Here is a 24,501-nt window from a genome sequence, read left to right as displayed (position 1 = left end):
CTGGTGATGGGGTTGATATCAGGAATACACTATATACTCATAACTAATTTATTTGGTTGAAATAATACCATATAAATGTTATTCAGTTGATAGGTGATTACATAATTCTGCTGTAACGGCAGCAAACCCAAACCTAACTAACTAACTCTACTGACCCACTAATGACTCAAATATGATCTCAAATCTAATCGTGTTCCCATATTTATCAGATATGTTGTGTAAATATGTTTTTATATATTTTCGTTACTGTGTCAAATGAATAATCAGCCTTGTTGAGTAAGCAGAACGTGCATTTTAGCTAAGGTGTTCCACTTATGCAATTTCAACAAATATGCGTGATGTTTATTGTTTTATAAATAAATATCTAACGAATACTTTAAGGTAATTTAAGGATTTCTAAAAGATCTTAATAATGAGATAAATCCCATTATAGCGATATCATTTTAAAGTCTTCTACTTTAAAATGTATAATATACCTACGTCTGAATTGCCAATATAAATGAGTCAGATTAAATAAATTATTAGAAGAATTTTTTTACTTAGCAACAACATTTTTGTTTATTTTAGTAGTATTTTGAGTAACTTAGTAACTGAGTAACTTTGAGTCTTAGTAGTAAGAATTTAGTATGTTCAGAGATAATCAAATATGCACTCTCTGATGATAACCTAATACGGTTTGAAACCGGTTAGGGTGCTTTTGATGCTCTCTGAACAAACTAGAATATAAGACGGCTCTTGTTTCGTTTTACAACGAAATGATTATTTATTTATATTAGTGTTACTACCATTCCGAGTCAGTGCCGCGTCAGCACGTGGTAGCGCCTGTGTGCAAAACATTTTATGGCGCCCAAAATGAACAACTATTTATGGAAACCAAAAATAAAATAACTAAAAATTCTAACACATGCAACAGGAAAATAATTAACTAAAAATAAATCTTTGGCGTAACAGCATAAAAAACTAAAGATATAGGTAGGAAAACATGAAATATTTAGCTATTTTATAAAAATTAACTTTTCGGGTTTTCAGTGCGAAAAATGTTTTTATAATATGGTGAATATCAATTTGATTTAATATTGGCGACTCTACAGAGAGATGGGAAAAACCTACCAGTTTAAACCTAAAACCGGTTTTTTTACTTCGAAATAACCGGTTTTACCGGTTGTTTTTTGTCCCGGTTATAACCGGTTTTTTCTTTTTAAAGTAAAAAACGAACAAGAATAAACACGCCTACAGGCCTTATGGGATGAAGAAGATAGTGACGAATGTATTAACAAGAGTAATTCGGAAGTAAGTGAAGAAATAGACAATGTTAGGGTAAATAGTGACAGCCTCAAGATGTTGACGTTACAGATATCACAGACAACTAAACGTAAAGAAATTTTTTGAGATTCTTAAACTCTTTCAATTGCTGTTGTTTGTCACACCCCACCTGTCTGTTAGTGACAAAAAAGTTCACCTGTCGGGTGTCGGGTTAACAAAGGCTGAAACTGTATAATTTCTTCAATTAAATCGTCTCCCCCTATATCTAAATGATCATTAAATCTCATTTTTTTTTACAAATTTCTACACAAAAGTTTTAATTATGAGTGTTCTGTACTGTCGTTTAAGTTACATATATAAAAATTTGAAAGAATCAACATGATTTTCCAATATGAAAAATCTTTCATTTACTGAAATTAATGCTTGGTCGAGAACACAATAAAAGAAATGAACTTTGTATGACATTTTAGGATCCAAAATCGGTTCGTCTTTATGTTCGTAATCTAACTGTCTGCTTTTATTCCGACATTCCGACGTCAAACTGTGGGTCTGGTTGAAAACTGGGCTCCACATCCAGTTTCTCTGCAGTTTCGCTCCAATGTGTTTTAAATGAATTAATTTTTTTTTCGCATCCTGAGAAAACTCATAAGTATTTTTGAAAAACTTAAACGCAGAATGAAAGGATAAATGATTACCGAGGGCAGACAGTCCCTTAGAATAACCAAAAAGTTTCATTTGAATCAGATATTTGAAATTAACAATCACACTATTTTTTTTTCACCCCTGTAAATTAATAAAAAAATTATACAAGATTTCAGGGACTTTCGACCCTCGGTAATAATGCAATCTTTTATTTTGGGTTTAAATTTCTCAGAATTTGAAAAAAAAATGAATCAATTGAAAACACATTGCCGCGAAATTTTGCGCCTACTCCCGTAACTCTTGTAAAGCATTTAAGGCAGGCTGCATATTCCTTATTTTTGATTGTAAAATTTTGCTAACGAAGTTAACTTTCATCAGAACTTCATACCATACCTATATGTGGACTGAGCAAATGAATGTAAATGTTATTGATATTTAATCTCCTAAACATCTAGCTTGATATTTTGAATCAAGATCAATCCGACGCCCTGAAGGGCACTAAGGATTATGAGAAAGAAGAAGAAGAATGAAGATCAAAAATTAATCCGAATGTGTTATATGTTATATCACATAATAAGCATCATACATTTCTATCAAATTTTTGTACAATGGCTTTAAAGCATAAAAATTCTGGTGCACCGGTGGCTGCATGTCTTTACAGAATTTTTCTGTTTATGCAGATTGTATAAATCAATATGTAATGTACCTACCTTTGAAGTTGAGATATGCAGGGTGGCAAGGTCGTTAAATGGGTAAGTGTTGTAACAATAGAATTTTTGTAACATAGAATTTTTGTAACAACTCTAGTGGCTCCCTTTAATGGACCATGATAGTGTGACGTCAAAACGTCAAATTTTTTCCAAACACGTTGTTTCTAGGGTATACGCTACCGTGTACGCAAATAAAAAAGTTAGGTAGAATTAAACGTCATAACAAATATTTTTCTATCAAACAAACACTAAACATATCAAAATAGCGTGTATCAAAATATACAGTCACTGCCCACGCTAAATAGTCACTAGCTTGATGAAGTTTAACTTTTTTATTTGCGTACATTTTAGCGTGTACCTAGACACAACGTGTTTGGAAAACTTTTTTTGACGTTTTGACGTCACGACTATCACGGTCTAATAGACTGGTGCCTGTGTGCGCCGAACACATTGCACACGTGGACGGCGCGACCATGTTCCGAGTATAGGGTGGCATTTTTCGTTGTAATTTTACCGCGCTGGACAGGCGAGAAGTGAGATGCTCTTAGATATCCCTCAGCCTTCTTCGCTCCAGTAGTTCGTTGGTTTGTAAATTTTAGAAACCACGAAGGTGTTACCAAAAAAATTGGTCCCAATAAAGTTTTGTCTTTAATATCATTGAATTATTTTATTAAAGCAAAACTTTCGCCTGATTTTAGCAGATGTCGCTACGACACCCACACCATCATGTTATTTCGTTGTGAATCGATACTGACAGCCCGAATTTTGGTGTGTTCAGATCAAATATGCACATTCTGATAAAAACCTAATAAGGTTTGAAACCGATTAGGGTGCCTTTGATTCTCTTTGAACAAACTAAAATATAGGACAGCTCTTGTTTCGTTTTACAACGAAATGATTATTTATTCTTATTATTATAATTATTTCTACCTTATTCTTATTCTTATATGATTCTCCACTTAAAACGCCAACATCTGCTATTGGGCCCCATTGCACGGCTAGTCCTGGTAATAAATCCCTTCTCCTAATTTCACAAATATTTTCCAACGTTGCATTAGCCATGCCATAATTTGTTTGGCCTATATTTCCTCTGCCAGCAGTCATCGAAGAAAACATAACGAAGTATTTTAATAAAGGACAGTGCTTTCTGGATACGGCATCTAGGTTTTTGGCAGAACTAACTTTTGCTTTAAATACGTCTTCAAAATTTGAAATTGTTTGCTTTTCAATTGTGGCATCTCTGAGTACCAATGCTGTGTGGAAGATACCTGCAAAATATATACGGTTTAAAAAGCATTAAAGTAAACTGCAGCAACAAAGGTAAAAAACAAACAAATGAACTCTGCACAAGACTCTGTATTGTATTTGTATGTTTCGAAAAATCTTCTACTATTAATTATAACTGAGATTTAACGGAAATCCTCAAGGTCACTTGCACCGCATCAACGAACGTGTTGTGTCTTTTCTTCGCGGTTGCAGATAACTGGGTTTTACTGTACATCGCAAATGATTAAAATTAGGAAAAACTGTTTATATTACTATGAAATCTTTTCTTTCAAATATTTTTTTTTCAATCTTGCTATGATATATACACAATAAAATAAATATTCTATTAAACATAAAATAATATTAATATTGTTGCACAGGGCCGCCGCTAAAGTGTTGGCCGCCCGTGTCCAAGTTAATATTTGCCGCCCCCCTTCCAACACTTTAGTCGCTTCAACAAAGGTAGTACTAGTATTTAAAGAAATGTGCAGGAGACCGTAACGCGTACCTATATGAATAATAATTGCTCTATTATGTCAATAATAATATACAGAAATGCACTCTTGCACTAATACAGTGGCGTAGCGTAGTGGGGGCGGCAGGGGCGGGCCGCCCCGGGCGGCACTTTTTAGGGGGCGGCAAAATTTAACAATAAATAATAAAAATATTTTGTAAATATTTGAACCATTTTATATTTTTATCGCAACTACAAATTCGGACCGATTGAAAGGAACACAGAATTTTTCATTAGGTGCTTATTTTGTGACGAATTCGGGGAATTCCTTTTCTTTGAATAATATTTTGTAGCGACTGGCAACAACCTATATACTAACTTTTGGGAATTCCCTGTTTATGACTAACTCAGCACAACTTTTTTCGGCACTTCAGAACGTTGATATTCTTTTTTTTCCTCATCGACACATCGTTGGGAAGTTCTGATAGCAGTTACAGGCAAAAGAAGGATTCAAGACACGCGATGGAGTGCAAAAGGCGATGCCGTAAATGTGACATGGCAACATTACAAAGACGTTCTCGTCACTTTGGAAAACTGACAGAGGCAGGTGAAAGCTTAAACACTAGGACAGATGCAGGTGCTTTACTAGTTTCGATGCACTCATTTTCCTTTCTTTGTTTTTTTGGGCCTGTGGCAACCGGTGCTACATGAAGTGAATGATGCACAAAAATATTTACAAACAAGGGGACTTGACATAAGATTGTGCGCTCAGAAAGTAAATGCTTTGCAGCAGATATTGTCAGAGAAAATAGAGGAATGGGCAAATGGCACTGTAGGTTATGCAAAAATATGTGTGAAGAACTTGAAATTTTCATAAAACCTCGGAAGCGCATAACAAGAAAGCATATTTTTGATGACAGAACTAAAGATACTAACTTGTCTTATGAAAATGAGTTGAGACGAAAGCTGTTTTCTTCGTTAGATAGTTATTGTAGAAATTCGTGAGCGTTTTCAACAACTACAGAATTTAACGGATAAGTTTGTTTATCTAACGCCGGCTATAATATTAGATCCAGACAACGCTGAATGTAGAAATATAGACTACGCATCTGACGAAATTGACGAGCAGGGTTTCGAGCTATAAAAACTTCGACTGCGTACTTTCGTTGTTGCTACATGCAACGAAATTGATTAATGCAGACTCACTTGAATTATTTAAATTTATTGTTAAATCCAAGCTGGAAGATACGCTGCTCAATATGTTAATAATATTCCGAATATTTTTCGCAGTTGCTATAAGGAATGCCAGCTGTGAAAAAAGTTTTTCAAAATTGAAATTGGTTAAAAAGTATTTAAGATGGACAATGAGTACTCTGAGACTAACTAATTTGGCTATTTTGTCTATTGAGCAAGAGGTGTGTGATGATAGACATTGACGGTGCAATAAAAGACTTTGCTCTTAAAAAAAGTAGACGTATAAATTTTTAATTGAAGACGGAAATTTTGTTTTTAATTATAACAAATACTCATATTACTTTTCAATAAAGATAAAAATCTAACATTATAATATTAGTCCTGTCGCCAGGAGGGGTACAACTGCCTTCATAATTCAGATGGACTTACCCAAGTTATTTTTATCTATTTTGACCCGTAGAACACGAATTTTTTGGGTAACAGTTGATCCGGATGTGGATTAGATTGTTATAAACAAAGAACTTGAGGAGTCACATAACAGCGATTTTTCGCAAAAGAAAACATATTTTTGTATTTTTTGGGTCGTTCAAAGCAAAAAATGTTTGTACTAGTTTTTTCGTAGGATGCATAATTTTCGACATAAACGCGGTTAAACTTTCAAAGAATAAAAAAATTGCAATTTTTGAACCCGAATAACTTTTGATTGAAAAATAAAATAACAATTCTTCTTACCGAATTTGAAAGTTCAAGTCAAATTCTATCGGTTTTGATTATTTTCATTGCTAAAAATTATTTTTTTTATTTTTAAACAAAGCTATAAACACATAGTGCTTGAATGATGTTTTCAATGCATTTCTCATTTGAAATCGAAGGAGTAGGCGCTGATACAGACAATTTCTACGTAAAACGCATGCAATTGGCACGGGAAACACTATGTGTTTATAGCTTTGTTTAACAATAAAAAAATTAATTTTTTGCAATGCAAATAATCAAAACCGATAGAATTTGACTTGAACTTTCAAATGCAGTAAGCAGAATTGCTATTTTATTTTTTAATCAAAAGTTATTCGGGTTCAAAAATTGCACTTTTTCGATTTTTTGAAAGTTCAATCGCGTTTATCTCGAAAACTATGCATCCTACGAAAAAACTTGTAAGAACATTTTTTGCTTAGAATCACCCAAAAAATGTATTGTTTTGCGAAAAATCGCTGTTATGTAATTCCTCAAGTTCTTTGTTTATAACAATCTTATCGACATCCTGATCAACTGCTACCCAAAATATTCGTGTTCTACGGGTCAAAATACATAACAAAACTTGGGTAAGTCCATCTGAATTAAAGAGGCCGTTGTAGCCCACCTGGCGACAGGACTATATCGTTCTAGTTCTAATTAAAAAATTGATTTTATTTCATTTTGTCGATCGTCAAGGTATACCTAATCTTAAGTGATAGGTACCTAAGTTATATCAATGTATCTAATTGGTTAAAGTAAAATAATTTTTGTATTAATAAACGTGATTGTAAAACCTAAATAAAATTCTTTATTTAAATTTAACCTGTATAATGCAAAATAATGATGACTGTTCTCGCCGAAAAGTTCTCTATAATTAATGTATGTAATGTATAGTATACATATATATATATATATATATATATATATATATATATATATATATATATATATATATATATATATATATATATATATATATATATAATCATATCCCTTCTACCATACAATGGTGTAGGGTTGCAACATTAATCTACCAAATTAACATATCTAGTTTTACATAGGTACTTACAAATATACAAATTACACTTTTACATCTAATTCTACATTTCTAAAATTAATTTCATTAATTCTATACAAGTATCAGTTATCTATATACAAATTTTTTCCACTCTTTTCTGTCTTGAGCTATCGCTTTGGCATCTGTCCAGTTTGATCTTTTCTTTTGCAGAATGGCTCCTATTGCTTTATCCCATGTTTGTCTGGGTCTTCCTCCCTTCCTATTTTTTGATATTTTTGCTTCCCATACTCTTCGATCTGGTCTAGTTTCTTTCATTCGTTGTAGATGTCCCCACCAACATAATTGTCTTTGCTCTATATACTCCAATGTGGATGGTATTTTTAACTCTCTTCTTATGTCTACATTCCGTAGTCGGTCTAATTTAGTGACGCCTTTTACTCTTCTCAGGAACTTCATTTCCATGGCTTGGATCTTGCTTTTTTGTCGGTTTGTTAAGACCCAAGATTCGCTGCCGAAGGTTAATACTGGTCTATAGATTGATTTGAACACTTTTATTTTTGTTTCTCTTGAAATTTCTTTTCTACTGATAAATTTTTTATTCATTGTATGGTACAGCTTTATTGTTTTGTCTATTCTATTGTTTACTTCAGCATCTTGAGTGCCTGCCTGGTCAATTATTACACCTAGATAAGAGAAAGTTTTCACTTGTTCAATTTGTGTTCCTTCAATTTCTATTCTTAGCTCCTGTCTCTCTTCACCGATCTGTAGTACTTTGGTCTTGCTTTTGTTTATTAACATTTCATTTTCGATGAATACTCTGTTCCATATTTCAATGTTGTGTTGTAAATCTTTTTCACTTCTTGCAATTAACACCAAGTCGTCTGCAAACACTCCTTCTGATATTTCTACTCTACGAAGATATCTGTGTCCAACATTTAATTTTCTGCTTTCTATTGTGCATCTTTTAATTATTTGGTCCATAAACAATATAAACAGCGTTGGGCTAAGAGTTCCGCCTTGTCTTAGTCCTCCTGTTACTGTGAAAGTGTTTGATCTATTGTTGTTACTAATCACCGAGTTCACATTCTGACTATATATTTTCTGGATGATTCGTATCATTTTATGTCCTACACCTTTCTCTCTTAGCACTTTCCACACTCTCTGTCTGGGTACTTTGTCGAAGGCCTTTTCTAGGTCTAAGAAGGCTAAGTATATGTTCTTTTTCTCTTGAAGCGCTTTTTCGCCTATTTGTTTTAGCGTGAATATATGATCTTGTATGCTCCTTCCGCTTCTGAAACCACTTTGTGACTCGTCTAGTGTATCTTCCGCGATTATTCTTATTCGTTTATCTATGATTTTCTCTAATATTTTCATGGATACACATAGCAATGTCAATCCTCTGTAGTTATTACATTCTCTTTTGTCACCTTTCTTATGTATGGGAACTATCAATGCGGTTTTCCAGTCCTCTGGTAATATTTCATCTTTCCATACTTTATTCATTATTTCTAGTAGTATTTCAGTACCTTGTTGTCCCATGTTTCTTATTATTTCCACCGTTACTTTGTCAATTCCCGGAGCTTTTCCATATTTTAGCTGTTTTATGGCTTCTTGTAGTTCTTCTAATGTTATTGGTTCTTCTACATTTTCTTCAGGTGTTTCTTCTGGTTCAGTATTGGTTTCTGTATTGTTGTCATGGTTCAATAGTTCTTCAAAGTATTCTTGCCATCTATTCATTATTTGAGTTGGTTCTGCTAATAAGTTTCCATTTTTACTCTTAATATTGTGTACTTTTTGTTTGTTCTATGTTCTTAATGTTTTTAGTGTTCTATAGAAGAGCTTTTGATTACTTTTACTGTCTTGTTCCATTTTATCACCAAATTTTGTCCATGTTTCCTTTTTAGCTGCAGTTACTAGTAGCTTTACTTTTTTTCTTTCATTTTTATAAATGTTGTAGATATTGTATAGAATTGTATAGTATACAATCAATTAAAATACCTAAATAAGAGGGCGGCAAAATTGTCTTCCGCCCCGGGCGGCCGACACTCACACTACGCCACTGCACTAATACCTACATGTGTAAGTTTTGTTTATTAGACTACCAACAACATTCAGCATGCTTAATTGTTTACTAATATATTTAAATATATAGGCGTGGATCTCGCGTACCAAAAAAGTTGATTAATAGCAAGCTGAAAATTTGTTAATAGCTTAACGGTGTCTAGTCGGAAAAACTTTGATGTACGGGAACACTGGAACAGGGTAAGTATTAATTGTGAAACAGGTTAAAAATTTGGAACATCAGACTACGAAAACGTTCCATGTATTTTGTCGGACATAATTTCCAATTGATTTGTTACCATTTAATTAAACTCTCATGCAAAAATCCGACGGGTGTTTATCACCAACTGGGCATTTTAATGAGTGGAACACGAAGAACATGTCAAATGACAGGAGTCATGTTGGTTAGTAATAGCAGTCTGATTTTTGCATGAGAGTTTAATGAAAAGGTAACAAATCAATTGGATGTTCTGTCCGACAAAATACATGGGACGTTTTCGTAATCTGACGTTCCAAATTTTTAAACTGTTCCAGAATTAAAACTTCCAGTGTTCCAGTGTTCCCGTATATCAAAGTTTGCCCGACAAGACACCGTTAAGCTATTAAAAAATTTTCAGCTTGCTATTAATCAACTTTTTTGGTACGCGGGATCCAGGCCTATTTGAAATACAGTAGTGTACAAAAGAAACGGGCACATTACTATATATTACAAACAAAATCGTTTATCAAAAGCGTGTCTAAAATCATCAAATTCTCAACAGACTGAACTATAACCCATCTATAACCATACATAAGCATATTATATATAACAGAGCAACCATCGAGTAATAAAAAAGATTTTTTTAAACCATCGAGTAATAAAAAATAATTAAAGAAAAAGATCTTCTGTGTAAAAGGTATATTTATTTGAAAACCCCAATAAAGGGCCACATTAAAAACAGAACGTTTTCGCTCTAAAGAGAGCCTCATCAGTGTTCTAAGTAAGCTTTACATGCTAAGGCACCAAAAATACATGGGTTAAAACCCTTAAAATGCCGAATAAAAGCCCTACATTGGCGTGTTATATATTAAACCCTGGCGATGGGTGAAATTTAAAAAAGATATATCTCAAAGCATCATATGACTATACCACGAGCATGTGGGTGGTTGAGTTGATTTCTCTGTCTTCACAAAGAGAAAGGTGAAAGCCAACTGGGGTTTTCAAATAAATATACCTTTTACACAGAAGATCTTTTTCTTCAATTTTTGTATTTAATGGTATACAGCCAGCTACAGGAAATTTTTCCTTATGGATTTTAATAAAAAAGACTTTCTTATTACTCTAACTTAACAAGCACTTATTTAAATTCTCGGAAAGTATCATATTGTCGTATCGTACTCTCTTAACAAATCATAAATGTTCAGAATTTGAAAAAATCGCATATGGACCACGTAGATAAAAATATCTTAGTCCGAAAGCCGCCAGCCACTTTGAATTAAAAAGCATTCCTGGAACTACTTTATGACTAGGTACAGCTGCAAAAGGGCAGTTCATATAATAAATAACATTTTCTGGCAATTTTGTTTACGATTGTTTGGAATATTAGAGTTTATAGAAATATCTGAATCATGACTATTTAAATTTTTTAATTTATTTTCGTTTTAAAAAAAGTATTATCATAAGTGGCATGTTTTTGGCCGCCCCAATAATCGGCCACCCGTGTGCGATGCACACTTTGCACACATGGTAGCGGCGGCCCTGTATTGCATTTGACCCTAGAACCACAAGGTGGCGTTTCACAATTTTAAGTTTTGTGAGTTGAGTAGAGAAGAAATGTATCTAATGTAAAAATAATTCGTGAATCATGTGCAAAGACCGAGCGATAGAACTTTATCTAATAAAGGGCCACATTAAAAACAGAACGCTAAGTAAAGTAGGTACCTTGTTTTTGAGTTCTATAAGTCTTGATGAGGATGATGAATAAATGCATACTACATCTACATATTACCTTCAATAGCGCCGTACGTTTGGGCTCCAGCTATTAAATTTTCTGTTCCTGCTAAAGTAGTTGTATCATCCAAAGTTATTTTTATGATTGTGTTTTTTATTCTTTCCCATCTTTCGCACAAATATTGTTGGTAGCCGTTCCAAATGGGTCTTCTTGTGTTTAGAATTATTTTTCTCACGCCTTTTGTTATCATCCAGTTGGCAAGTTCTAAACCCATACCTACAGAAAAAATATCATCTCTTGTTTAGAAAGTAAACAGCAAATATCTACACAACTAACTGAATAGTAGTTGAAATGTAAAACTTTCAACGTGGTAAAGTTATGATACGTGTATCGTAATAGTATATTACTTTATGAGGCGGAGAAGCATGACTTTTCTTGACGCGCCCGATATTACGCGCCGAACGAAGTGAGGCGCGTAATAGAGGGCAAGTCAAGAAAAGTCGCTTCTTTGCCGAATAAAGTATACTATTTTTTCTTCAAACGTAGCAATTTTCAACCATAAATAGTACAATTCATACGCTATTTTTACTCGAAATTAACTGTGACAACTATCAAAGTCGTCTAGATGTTAGAAATTAAAATAATTAAGTCGTCGGTGGGATTTGCGTCTCCCTGGTTACAGTTGTTTGACAGTTGTTTGCAATTATTAAAGACAGCTTATTGTTGTTGCAACCGCAAGCGCAAATTTAGTGCGAAAATGGAAAACCTAAACGAAATTGAGTCCGCGGCTAATGATGCAGTAGCACGTTTGGGGCCCTCGAAGTCCGGAATAAAGTATCGGTTAGCGTACAAGCACTTCCAAGAGTGGTGCGATACAAGAGGAGTACGGCAAGTTACCGAAGACGTTTTACTGGCATATTTTAATATAATGGAAAATGAAAATAAATGGAAATCTTCTACAATGTGGTCACGATACTCTATGATAAAATCCGAGTTAGTTATTAGAAAAAATGTGGATATAAGCAAATTTTTAAAGTTACGTGCCTTTCTGAAAAAGACAAGCGAAGGATATACTGCAAAGAAGTCTAAAGTTTTCACTAAAGACGAGTTTGATACATTTTTGTTTGAAGCGCCAGATAAGTTGTATTTAGGATTAAAGGTAAAAAAATTATATTGCAAAGCATGTAGTATACTCTACTAAATTATAAAAGTATTTCAGATTGTTTTGTTAATTGGGGTTACCGGCGCCTGTCGATGCGACGAAATGGTAAAAATGAAGACTGTGGATATTGAGGATAAAGAAAATGTAATAATTATCAAAATCCCAGACAGTAAAACATAAAAATGATGTTTAATTGTTGTTAATGACATTTGTATTGTTGCTTTGTGACATGTTTCATATTGTTGCCATGACAACATTTTTCCCTCCGCCGTAAAGAAATGGGGAAAAAAAACTGCTGCCGGCGGAGACATCAAACTTTGACAGCATCAAGTTAGATAAGTAATGTCATCATTATTTGACGTTTGAAGAAGAAATGTATTATCCAATCTTATTAGTAAGTTGCTCTCTAGATAATAAAAACGATGAAATTGAAAAATCAACTGCAGAAGAAAAGATATGAAAGAAAAAAGAATATAAAGCTGCGCAGATAACTAAGGATGGCAGCAAGAAAGAGGAAATACGGAGAACGATAATGCTTCCTAGCTAACATCATACTTTTCTTTGTAGCAGGTGTTTGGATCCAAAGACACAGGGAAGTAAAGTTCAAAATATATAAAACCATCGTACAACCAACAGCCACATATGGCATAGAAATATGGAAATATGGAAAAGTTAATAAACCTTCGTGGTACTTTTAAAAGAAAAATTGGGAAGGAAATCGGGACCCATTTGCGACAATTGTATGTATCAAATAAGATAAAGGGGTTCAACCACACGTTGTATCAATATTACAAAAAATCCTCTATAGTCAATTCTGCAAAAATACAAAGAAACCTGCTCTGGACAGGTCATCTTATAGATAATGACAGAAAGCCGAGTAGGATGATTAGTGGAAATATAATGGTACGTCGGTCAGTAGGAAGACCAAGGAAGATGTGGATAGACCAAGTGAGAATGGATGCTATTGAGGGTGGATAATTAGAGGAAAGCAGCCAAGGAAATGGATGCTTGGAGGCGGATGTTAGGGGAGTCCAGAGCCAGACTTAAGCTGTAGCCTTATTGGAAAAACAATAAAAATCGTAAATGTCAGTGAGATTTTTGATTGATAGAAAAATGTTAAATGCGGGGTGCAATTGAAAGAAAACGTCTCTGTCCTGAATCTGAAAGAGGATATAAAGTGATATACTAAGGAGCCTTTGGAACCAGAAATAACGCTGGATATGATATATTGTGTCGTTAATATCCAACCGTCATAACAAATCCTAATTTACTCTCGTTGACATTATTTATTATTTCCTCGTGCTTGATACCGGATAAGACTAAGTTTTCTTATTAGATCCCATTCTGTTTTTGTTCTTCTTTTATTTTTAATATTAAGTTCTTACTAAATTTACTTAATACTTGTTACACCGTTTTGGTTTCATCGACTGATTACATCCTCAAAATTTAGATATTGGCATACTCGACCCTACGTATTTATCTACAAGTTGGAATAATATGATTATTTCAACTATCATGGATGTACTTAGGTTATTACACCTTGTTATTATGCGGAGATTGGCAGTTACTTTATTTTTGTTACTAGATAGTTTTAGCACACTGCTAAGTTACTTCTGTAATTTTTCGGGTTCGATTTTGAGACTTTTTTTATATCTGTTATAGTTATGGTAGCTTTCTTTCGTCTGATATTATTCCAGTTCACCCAATTTTCTCGTATAGTTTTTTAAATTATTTTCAATTTTTGGACTTCCATACTTAAGTATCTCTTTTGGAATATTATATAATATTGTATACAGGGTGTAACAAAAATACAGGTCATAAATTAAACTACATATTCTAGGAATAAAAATAGTTCGATTTAATCTAACTTACTTAAGTACAAATATGCACACAAAAAAAGTTACAGCCCTTTGAAGTTACAAAATGAAAATCGATTTTTTCCGATATATCGAAAACTATTAGAGATTTTTTAATGAAAATGGACATGTGGCATTATTATGGCAGGAGCATCTCAAAAAAAAAAAAAATAGTGAAATTTGTGCACCCCATAAAAATTTTATGAGGTTTTGTTCCCTTCAGCCCCCCCAAACTTTTATTTACGTTCCAATTAAATTATTATTGTGGTACCATTAGTTCAACACAATGTTTTTAAAACCTTTTTGCCTTTCAATATTTTTTCGTAGGATGTTTTCACCAGTTTTAATCGAGATGCGGCTTCTTTTTTAATATATTTACATAAAAATTTTATGGGAGTTTTGTGCATTTAAACCCCCCAAATGTTTGTGTACGTTCCAACTAACTATTATTGCGCTACCATTAGTTAAACACAGTGTTTTTAAAACTTTTTTGCCTCTTAGTATTTTTCCGATAAGGCACCTTATATCGAGATGTAGCTTCTTTTCTAATATGGTTCAAAATATACCTCAAACTAAATAAATTTTCATATTATTACCAGGGCCCGGATTACGTACACTCGATACGCATCGTATCCGCCATGTTTTACTGTAGCGCCTTATGGGAAAACATGGCGGATACGATGCGTATCGAGTGTACGTAATCCGGGCCCAGGTCTCTATTAATCGTACGTAACAGTATACAAATATGTGGTGGATTTGACAAATATGCAAAATATCTCGATAAAAACTAGCTTTTCGAAAAAGTACTAAGAGACAAAAAAGTTTTAAAAATATCGTGTTTAACTAACGGTGCCACAATGATAATTTAATTGGAACGTACACAAAAGTTTGGGGGGGTTTAAGGGAACAAAACACCCATAAAATGTTTATGGGGTGCACAAATTGCACTATAATTTCTTTTTAAGATGTTCCTGTCATAATAATGTCACATATCTATTTTCAATAAGAAACCTCAAATAGTTTTCGATATATTGGGAAAGATCGATTTTTATTTTGTAACTCCAAAGGGCTGTAACTTTTTTTATGTGCACATTTGTACTAAAGTAAGTTAAGTTAAATCGAACCATTTTTTTATTCCTAGAATATGTAGTTTAATTTATGATCTGTATTTTTGTTAGTATAGGGAATTTTCAATTTTTGTATATGGCTGTTTGTACTTGCCTTCTTCTAGTGTAATATTTCCCTTGTGTTCATATGATGGTTTTAGATTACTATATTATTATTATTTTCGTTGTTATTAGGATAAAGATTTTCAAAGTGCTTTTACCATGCTTCCTGATTTATAGTTTATCATTATTTCCTCGTTGACTGGTTTCTACCTCTTTCGTATCAAAATAAAAATCCTCTTCTGACCTCCGTATTGATTGTGTTCAATAGGGGACTGATAGCGGGAAAGTCATAGTCTTAGACCTAATGCTAACAATGTTTCGAACTAATATATTACTTGTCATTGCTGCCAATAGGTTCTAGAAACACCTAAGCGATTTCTTATGCTGTGAACTTGGGAGCCTAACCTTAGGTACGTCTTTGGTTATACATATGCACCTGCTTTAATATGCAAATATTATTCAATCAAATATCAAGAAACTGTTGATGATTGTTCTTTTTTATTTTAGATTATCTTAGTAGTGATTATTGATTTCATGCACTTGAAAAATAGACCGTATAATCTTCATGATAAAAGTATATTTTTCTACGAGCGTGCAAAAATGTCTACTTTCGCGCACGCATTTTAGTTTAGAAAGGTTCACTTTTCCGCACGCGTGTTACTTTTCCGCACGCGGTTTTTACTTTTCCGCACGCGGTTTTTACTTTTCCGCACGCGTGTTAATTTAGATATGTTAATATGGCCTTAAAGTAATTATAATACATGCAATAAACTAATATTTAGATATTATTTACTAATTTATTTCAAATATATCTTATTGTGTTCCTGTTTTAATGAAATTAACGCGACAATTCAATGAAATAAAATTATTTTGACATAATATTCGAAAGTCAAATCGGTAGACAATAACAGTCGTTTTGAATCATCGTCATGGAAACCAAGATCGTCGTCATGCTAACTAATTATATTGAAAGTTTGGTTTTGACAACCTTGTCAAAGAAATAATTTGTGTATGTATTTTCATATTAATTAAATTAATTTATTAAGATTTGGTAATTTTTTAAAGACTCTTAGAAAAAATATTGTTCCTAACTCTTGCAGAAAGTCTCTTTTCCGCACTCAACTGCTTGCCGAACGAAACTGCAGTCGCGTGCGGAAAAGTATGACTTTCTGCACTTGTTAGGAAAATAACTATTGCCTCGTCAGTGTGTCTCCAGAAAATCTACCGACAAACGAAGACAGGAGATTCTTCAGATAATTTTAAGACAATTTAGCTCAATTCACCTAGTCCAAAAATGCTTCCTAAGAGAGCTAGAACTCTTTGAAAATGGCATCTTGTAATTAGTTTTTCTTAAATACATTCAGAACGCTTTAATTTAGAAAACCGAAAATCGGTACGTACATTTACCTTTCAGAGATAAATCGATTCCATCCATTGCGAATTTCTAGTACCGACCATAGGCGTTCGTTTTGGTTAGGGCAGGGCAAAGGTTATTTTATCACATAATTTTTTTGTCTCTAACTTTTAAAAATTTTTTACACTGGATTATTAAATTGTGAGGTATTTTAGTACTAAAAGTACTCTTACTTTAAGTCGGTAGGACACACGGTTTTCTAGAAAAATCGATTTGAAAATGTTTCTTTTTTGAATTTGAAAAAAAAAATTGAAAACATTTTTCGAAAGAAGACGGTGTATTTTACCAACTTAAAGCAAGAGTAACTTTTAGTACTAGAATACCTCAAACTTAATAATCTATAGTCAAAAATGCTTAAAAATTAAAGACAATATTATGCGATAAAGTAACCGTTGACCTACCCAAAACGGACGCATATGACCCGTACTAGAAATTCGCAATTAATGAAATCGACCCATCTCTGAAATATAAGTAGACATACCAGTTTTCGGATTTCTAAATAGTTTTTTTTTGAAATTTTTTTGGAAATTCAAAAAAAGAAAAATTTTCAAACTGATTTTTCTAGAAAACGGTGTATCCTATCGATTTAAAACAAAGTACCTTTTAGTTGTAGAATACCTCATAATTTAATAATCTAGAGTCAAAAATGCTTAAAAATTAAACAAAAAAAAAGGTTAGCGATAAAATAACTGTTGCCCTACCCACCCAAAACGGACGCCTATGACCGGTACTAGAAATTCGCAAAGCATGGAATCGATTTTTCTCTGGAAGATAAATATGTATACCAATTTTGGTTTTTCTCAGTAGAAGCATTCTCGAGTTATTTAAGAAAAACTAATTATAAGACGCCATATTCAAAGAGCTCTATAATCTGGGGAATCTCCTGTCTTTGTTTGTCGGTAGAGTTTCCGGACACCCTGTATTATATCTCATCAGAATGTCATCAGCTGCAATACCTGGGGCATGTTATGCGTAATGAGGGATACAACATACTTCAATTAATTATACAAGGGAAAATCCAGAGCAAGGGAAGTGTAGGAAGGAGAAGAATCTCATGGTTGCGCAACTTGAGGGAATGGTACGAATGCACATCAATCGAACTATTCAGAGCAGCAGCATCTAAGATCCGAAGAGCCATGATGATTGCCAACCTCCGTCGCAGAAATGGCACGTAAAGTAGAAACATGTCCTCAGTCCATAAATCTATTATCTATACAGAGCTGGGCCGGGTACTGATAAATTGTACTCGGGTACAGAGTACTGGGTACTTTTCATATTTGAGGAACGAGTACAGAGTACCGAGTACATTGCTCAAAAAAAGTACTCAGAGTACAATACTCAAAGTACAATAACCCGAATTTCTCGGGTACTTATTTCGAGTACATTTGAATATAGAACCCGAAAAAAGGTAAGAGGGTATTACATATCTCTGCCTCTCTAAACATATTTATTTATGAGTCATGAAAACATAAAATAACGTACAACTCCAACTTAAATAAAAAATAAGAATTTTAAAAATTATTCCTTGATTAATACAGTAAAACCTGTCAGTAACGGCCACTAAAAATGAAGGAACTATTGGCCGATATAGAAAGGTGGCCGGTATTTCCAGTTTTTGTAGTTCACAAATATATAAAATATAATTGGAACTTTGTTTATTTTGTTAATAAAAGCAAATATAATTCTATAGGTACACAAATGGAAACTACTAAAATTAATTTAATAACCTAATATAAAACAAAACTATACTACGGAAAAAACAGACTGACGTTAAGGTTTTTTTAAGAATTTTTCAACCCACTTTTATTTTTTCATATCCTTTGATAATTTGAGTTTTTACACCATATTTTTCGGCTAACTTTTGTGAACTGTAGTCATAGGTACTTATAAATAGTGACAAACGTTTCTCTTTTACAATACTTTTACGACATTTTATTATAGGATTTTAAGAACCTTTTGTGACCACCGACCCGATACAGGGTGTTTAATCTCCTGTTTAGGAAGATACAATAGGTCCTAATATTTAAGTAGTACTGGGAATTTCTATCAACAAATAGACAAAATTATTTTAACAAAATTATTTTGGCCAACATTCACATTCAATTTCTATAAAATGTGCTTTAAAATATGTGATTATTTGGCCGCGTCCGTATTATAAAGATGGCCGTAAATAGCAGGTCATAAATAAGGGAATATACATACGTATGTATAATTAGTTTGGGGAATTTTGAAACCGGCCGTAAAGAAAGGTGGCCGATTTTAGCAGGTGGCCGGTAACACAGGTTTTACTGTAATCAGTATAACACCACGCACTCACTGATTAATTTTATTGGCTTTTAAGATAACTATTTTTTCAAAGTTTCATCAGTTCTTCAGAACATTTCTTGAAGGGCTATTAATTATTATGGCATAAGAGAATAGGCGTTTGCTTGACTTTGGCGAATGAACTCATACTGAAAACGGCGTTTTGCGTGTTGCTATTAATTTTCTGTCCCACATGCAGCGACAAGCTTAGACTTGCAAAAAGTACTCTGAAAATGTACTCGTATAATAAACGCGGGTACCGGGTATTCTACCCATACGCTACGGGTACGAGTACCGAGTACTTTATTGACAATGTACTCGGCTACTGGGTACTGAGTACCCAAAATGTACTTACGAGTACAAAATTCGGATACTTGTACCCGGGTATTGCCCAGCTCTGTATCTATATTAAAAATATTGGAGAACTTGCTATATTAATCACAAATAAAAACGAATAATCGAAATCTAGAGAAAAGAAAGAAGTGCAATAAATCATTAAAATACTTAAACATTTAGGTACGAAAATGACACTACCTAACCAAAATCTTTTATTTGATTACCTCCTAGTCCTCCAACTATGATATAGACCTTTTCAGGATCGAAAGTTATTTTTGGGTATGCTGAAACGATGGAAGCTTCCGGTGATTTTTCATCTTCGATTTTGATTAATACTTTTCCCTTATGTTTCCCAGAAGCTAGATATCTCCATGCAGATTCTAAATCAGTATCATTGAATACCGAGGCTGGTAACGGACGTACCACTCCTGATGCAATTCCTGCCAGAAAGAAATTGAAGATTATCTAATAAATAATTTATAAGAAACATAACATTACTAAAAAAATTAAAAGTATCTTTACTAACAATACTTACAGTATGATGACTGTACGATAACTTGTACATATGTGAAAGTATGAATATACTTTCAGAGGATGTGGACTGTAATTAGGTTAGGTTCAAAAGGGAAGATAAAATATAAGGTTTTATACAGACAATATTAACATGTGTATAAAGTCTTACCAAACTGTGAAGCCTTGTCCGGGACACTGAAGCGGAAGCCGGTATCATACGAGATGACTGTTTTCGTACCATGTGTCTCGCGTTTTGACTGTTGCGAAATCGTGTATGGCGCCACTCCCGAATTACTGTTTATGATTACTGTTCGTGCACGTAACGTACGTATTGCTATCTCATTTCAGCCCAAAAGAAAGGCTGAGAAGGTCGAGAGGAGGTTGCACCCTCACGTGTCTCAACTTACGGTGGGTATAGCAGAAGAGCGTTACTTCTTGACCGTAGAACGGCTGATGAGATAGAGAGCTCACCCTATTACGGGTGTAAGAGTTGAGAGATTGCACCCTCGCGTGTAGCAAGAGGTACTTAGGGCTCTATTAGTCTAGGTAACTGGTGGCGCAACTAGTGGGCCCACCAAATTGTGAGCACGGGCAACTGGTGGCCGAGAATAGCCACCAGTAAAATAATAAAATGAATTGGAATTGGAAAAATAATCAAATGCAATTGGAAACTTGTTTGTTATCAATTTTACGAAAAAAAGTTATTCTTCATAAAATGCTCTGAATAGTATAAAATATAAGATGCAACCATCAGATTCAAATTTTGTGAATTTTAGACGAGGTATGTCAAAAAAGATGAATTTCGCTCAAGACTAAAGTATCCTTATATTAAACAATATCGAAAAATGTTTTATAAAAATTTGTTCGGAATTAAAAGCTATGTTTGAATATGCAATTACATTCTTCTAATTCAAATATTGTGAACTGTAAAGGTACTTTACTCTTGGACGAAATTCATATTTTTTAACATACCTCGTATAGAATTGATAAAAGTTTATATATTATGATTGCACCTTAGATTTTAGACAATATAAAGCTTTTTGTAAAAAATAACTTTTTTCGTAAAATTAATAATAAAATACTTATAGATATTTGTAATAAAATGATGTTGGGTATCCGTAATTTAAAAAAAAATTGCATTTTTTTTTTCAATTAGAATGATGTAATAAAATTAATGCGTCCCAAAACATAGTTTTTTAATTCTTAACAACTTTTCATAATAACAATTTTCGATGTTGTGAAATCTAAAGGTACTTTACATACAATTTTTTTGACATACCTCATACCTCGTATAACATAGACTATGCAGAGCATTTTATAAAGAATATTTTTTTTTCGTAAAATTGATAAGAAAAAAGTTTCCCATATAGTTCCAAGTTACGCAGACATACTGTACATATATATAAAAGCTCAATTTTTTTTAAAAATTTTCCAATTAACGTCACATTCGGATTCAGCATAATCAAAAACAAAATAGAAACATTTTTGATCAAGGTAAAGTGATGAATTCACCGATATTTCTAAAATATAAAAAGAGCTTTTATTGTTTAAACAATGAATAAACAATTAACGGCTAAATCTGCGAGAAGAACTTTTTAATATAGCATATTTATAAATCAACAAAAAAGGTTTTAGAAAAATATACGCTTGTTAATAGAAAATATAGAAGTTAATAGAAAAGAAATACGAAGCACTCGATTACAATACAAATGAACTAGTGGTGGCCGACACCAGTTGCTCAGTCTAATAGGGTCCATATAACATAATGCCCCGGCTTGGTGGCGCCACCAGACCCGGTTACCCGGCTGGTGGACTGGTTCGGCCACCAGATCGACAACAATTTCTGGTGGCGCAACCAGTTGCCGTAGTCTAATAGGTCTCATTTACTTAAATGCCCCGTGACGTCATGAGTCACTGGGGGATCAACTTGGTGGCGTCACCAGTTGCCTAATATAATAGCGGCCTTACTTGTTAACCGTTTGACCGGCGTAGGAGAGGAGGGAGAGAGTCCAAGGTTTCTTCTGTGTCAAATCCAAAATTGCCTGTCTGTAAGGGATGAGGAGAAAGGGTAAGACATAGAAAGGATAAAATGGTACTATTGATCAGGGCTGGCTTCAGTTTTATTTAAATTAAGGGTTGGAATAAGAGATTTAATGCAGTAAAAATATAAGAATATTTTTTGCATGTGAAAATTGAACAATGACCAATCACAAAATTATTTAAAAAATTATTTATTGGATTACCAAATGATTATAGAAAAAAATTGCTCCACTAAGGATAAAATTAGTTGCTCTATATTACATCTTAGCGCTGTTTCACATTATAAGAATTTAAACGTGCGAGGGTTAGAACGCACGACGACATTCCAATGGTGGCTAATGTAATCATATGGAGCCTTTCTCACTAGACGGTGGTTGGAACGTTCGGTGATGTCGCTGTGTTTATGCCGTCCCTCGCTTACAACAACAGACGGCAGCCTTGCCGTCTTTACGCACCCAGTAGCATAGGGGACTTAATGCATCCTTTCATATAATACTGTCGTTCAGTCGCACGAAGGTAGTTTATTTGGTTGTTTGGTACATTATTTTCATTTACATGTGGCTGTTTGAAGTAGGTGCATATATATAGTTTAGCTCTCCAGGCCTAGAAGGCCCATGGCTTGGTTTACTATTCCTTTCCAATCTCTCCTATTTGCTGCTTTATTTTTCCAATTTGTGATTTTCAGTTCTTCTATGTCTTTTTCAACATCTTTCTTCCATCTGGTTTTCGGTCTACCTTTCTTCTTCTTTCCTCCTATTCCTCCCGTTAGTATTTTTTTGGGAAGTCTCGTGTTTGGCATCCTTTGGATATGTCCCAACCATCTCAGTCTTTGTGATTTTACGATCCCTACTATGTTTGGTTCACCATACATCCTCTCCAATTCCACATTTGGTCTTCTTATCCACATTCCATTCCATATCTTTCCGCCAAATATTTTTCTTAGGACTTTTCTTTCCCATACTTTAAGCATGACTTGCTCGGATTTGTTCATCGTCCATGTTTCACTGGCATACAAGACTATAGGTCTTATCACTGTCTTGTATATTCTTATCTTAGCCCCTCTAGATATGTTCTTATTTCTCAATAAGTTGTTTAGAGCAAAGATACAACGATTACCAGCCATAATTCTCGCTTGGATTTCTTCTTTTATATTTGGTCTCCTAGTGAATGTCGCTCCTAGATATTGGAATCTCTCTACTTCCTCGAATTTATATATTTTTGCCTCTGTGTTTATTGTCAGGTATTGTCCTTGTGTGTATTCTCGTTTTGTCCATTCCATATATTTAGTCTTTTCTTCGTTTATGTATATCCCTTTCTTTCTTCCTATCGCCTCTAGTCTTTTTAGTATTTCTTGTAATTCTTGTTTGCTTCTGGCTATCATTACTATGTCATCAGCGAATGCCAAGCATTGGTGTTTTCGTTGGTATACAAGTCCTGTCCTGTTAATTTCGGCTTCTCTGATGACTATTTCAAGAAGGATACTAAACAACAGTGATGACAGTGGGTCTCCTTGTCGTACCCCTTCACCGACCCTAAACTTATCTGTTTCCTTTCCATTTATTTTAACCCTGTTCTCTGTTTCTCTGAGTGTAACTTTTACCATCTTTATTAATTTTTTACTAATTCCAATTTCACATAGTGCTTTGTATATTTCTTTTCGCTTAACTCTGTCAAAAGCTTGTTTAAAGTCAATGAATAGGGCCATTGTAGATTTTCCGTATTCGTAGCTTTCCGCTTGTATCTCACGCAGCAGGAAAATTTGATCCACCGTGCTGCGTCCTCTTCTGAATCCACATTGATATTCTCCTATGTCATTATCTATCTTTTGTGTTATCTTGTCTTTTATATGTACTGCAAGTATTTTATATGCAACGTTTAGTAGGGCTACTCCCCTGTAATTATGGCATAAACTTTTGTCGCCTTTTTTGTGAATTGGACACAGTGTGGCTTCAGTCCATTCTTTTGGTATGTGTTCTTGTTCCCAAATTTCTTTTATCAGCTTTTCCAAATGCTTAATTAGTACTGGTCCTCCATATTTAAACATTTCAGCTGTTATTTCATCCTTACCTGGGCTCTTGTTTTTCTTTAGTTTTTCTATTATTTCTTTTATTTCTTTTTCATTAGGCGGTCTTTCCTGCATTTCTTCTTGATCAATATTTTCATTCGGTCCTTCTTCTTCTTCTTCTGCATATTCTGTTGTGGGAATTTCATTTAGAAGCTCTTCGAAGTATTCTCTCCATCTGCTCAGTATTTCTTCGTCGCTTACTAAATTCCTTCCATTTTTGCTTTTGTAGTGTACAGGTTTTCTTTGGAACCCCTTTTTCTCATTTTTTACTCCTTGATATAAGTTCCTGACTTCTCCATTTTTATAGTTTTCTTCTATGCATTTCAATTTATCTTCGTTGTACTTTCTTTTCTTTACTCTTATGATTCTTT

The 24,501-nt window shown here is 33.7% G+C and overlaps 1 protein-coding gene across 2 annotated transcripts in view; it reads right to left on the bottom strand.

Annotated features, from left to right (window-relative positions):
• Positions 1-24,501, bottom strand: part of LOC114339102 (fatty acid synthase) — a 172,838-nt gene that overhangs the window by 7,500 nt on the left and 140,837 nt on the right. For both annotated transcript variants that reach the window (XM_028289735.2, XM_028289736.2), the window contains exons 19-21: positions 19,737-19,952; positions 11,329-11,547; positions 3,546-3,883 (exon numbers count right to left, since the gene is read on the bottom strand). In XM_028289735.2, coding sequence (XP_028145536.2) covers positions 3,546-3,883; positions 11,329-11,547; positions 19,737-19,952 — 773 coding nt within the window. The remainder of the gene's footprint in view (positions 1-3,545; positions 3,884-11,328; positions 11,548-19,736; positions 19,953-24,501) is intronic.

The sequence above is a fragment of the Diabrotica virgifera genome, chromosome 1 (genome assembly GCF_917563875.1).
Source record: "Diabrotica virgifera virgifera chromosome 1, PGI_DIABVI_V3a".
Lineage (NCBI taxonomy): Eukaryota > Metazoa > Arthropoda > Insecta > Coleoptera > Chrysomelidae > Diabrotica > Diabrotica virgifera.
This window is presented reverse-complemented; position numbering and strand designations above follow the sequence as displayed.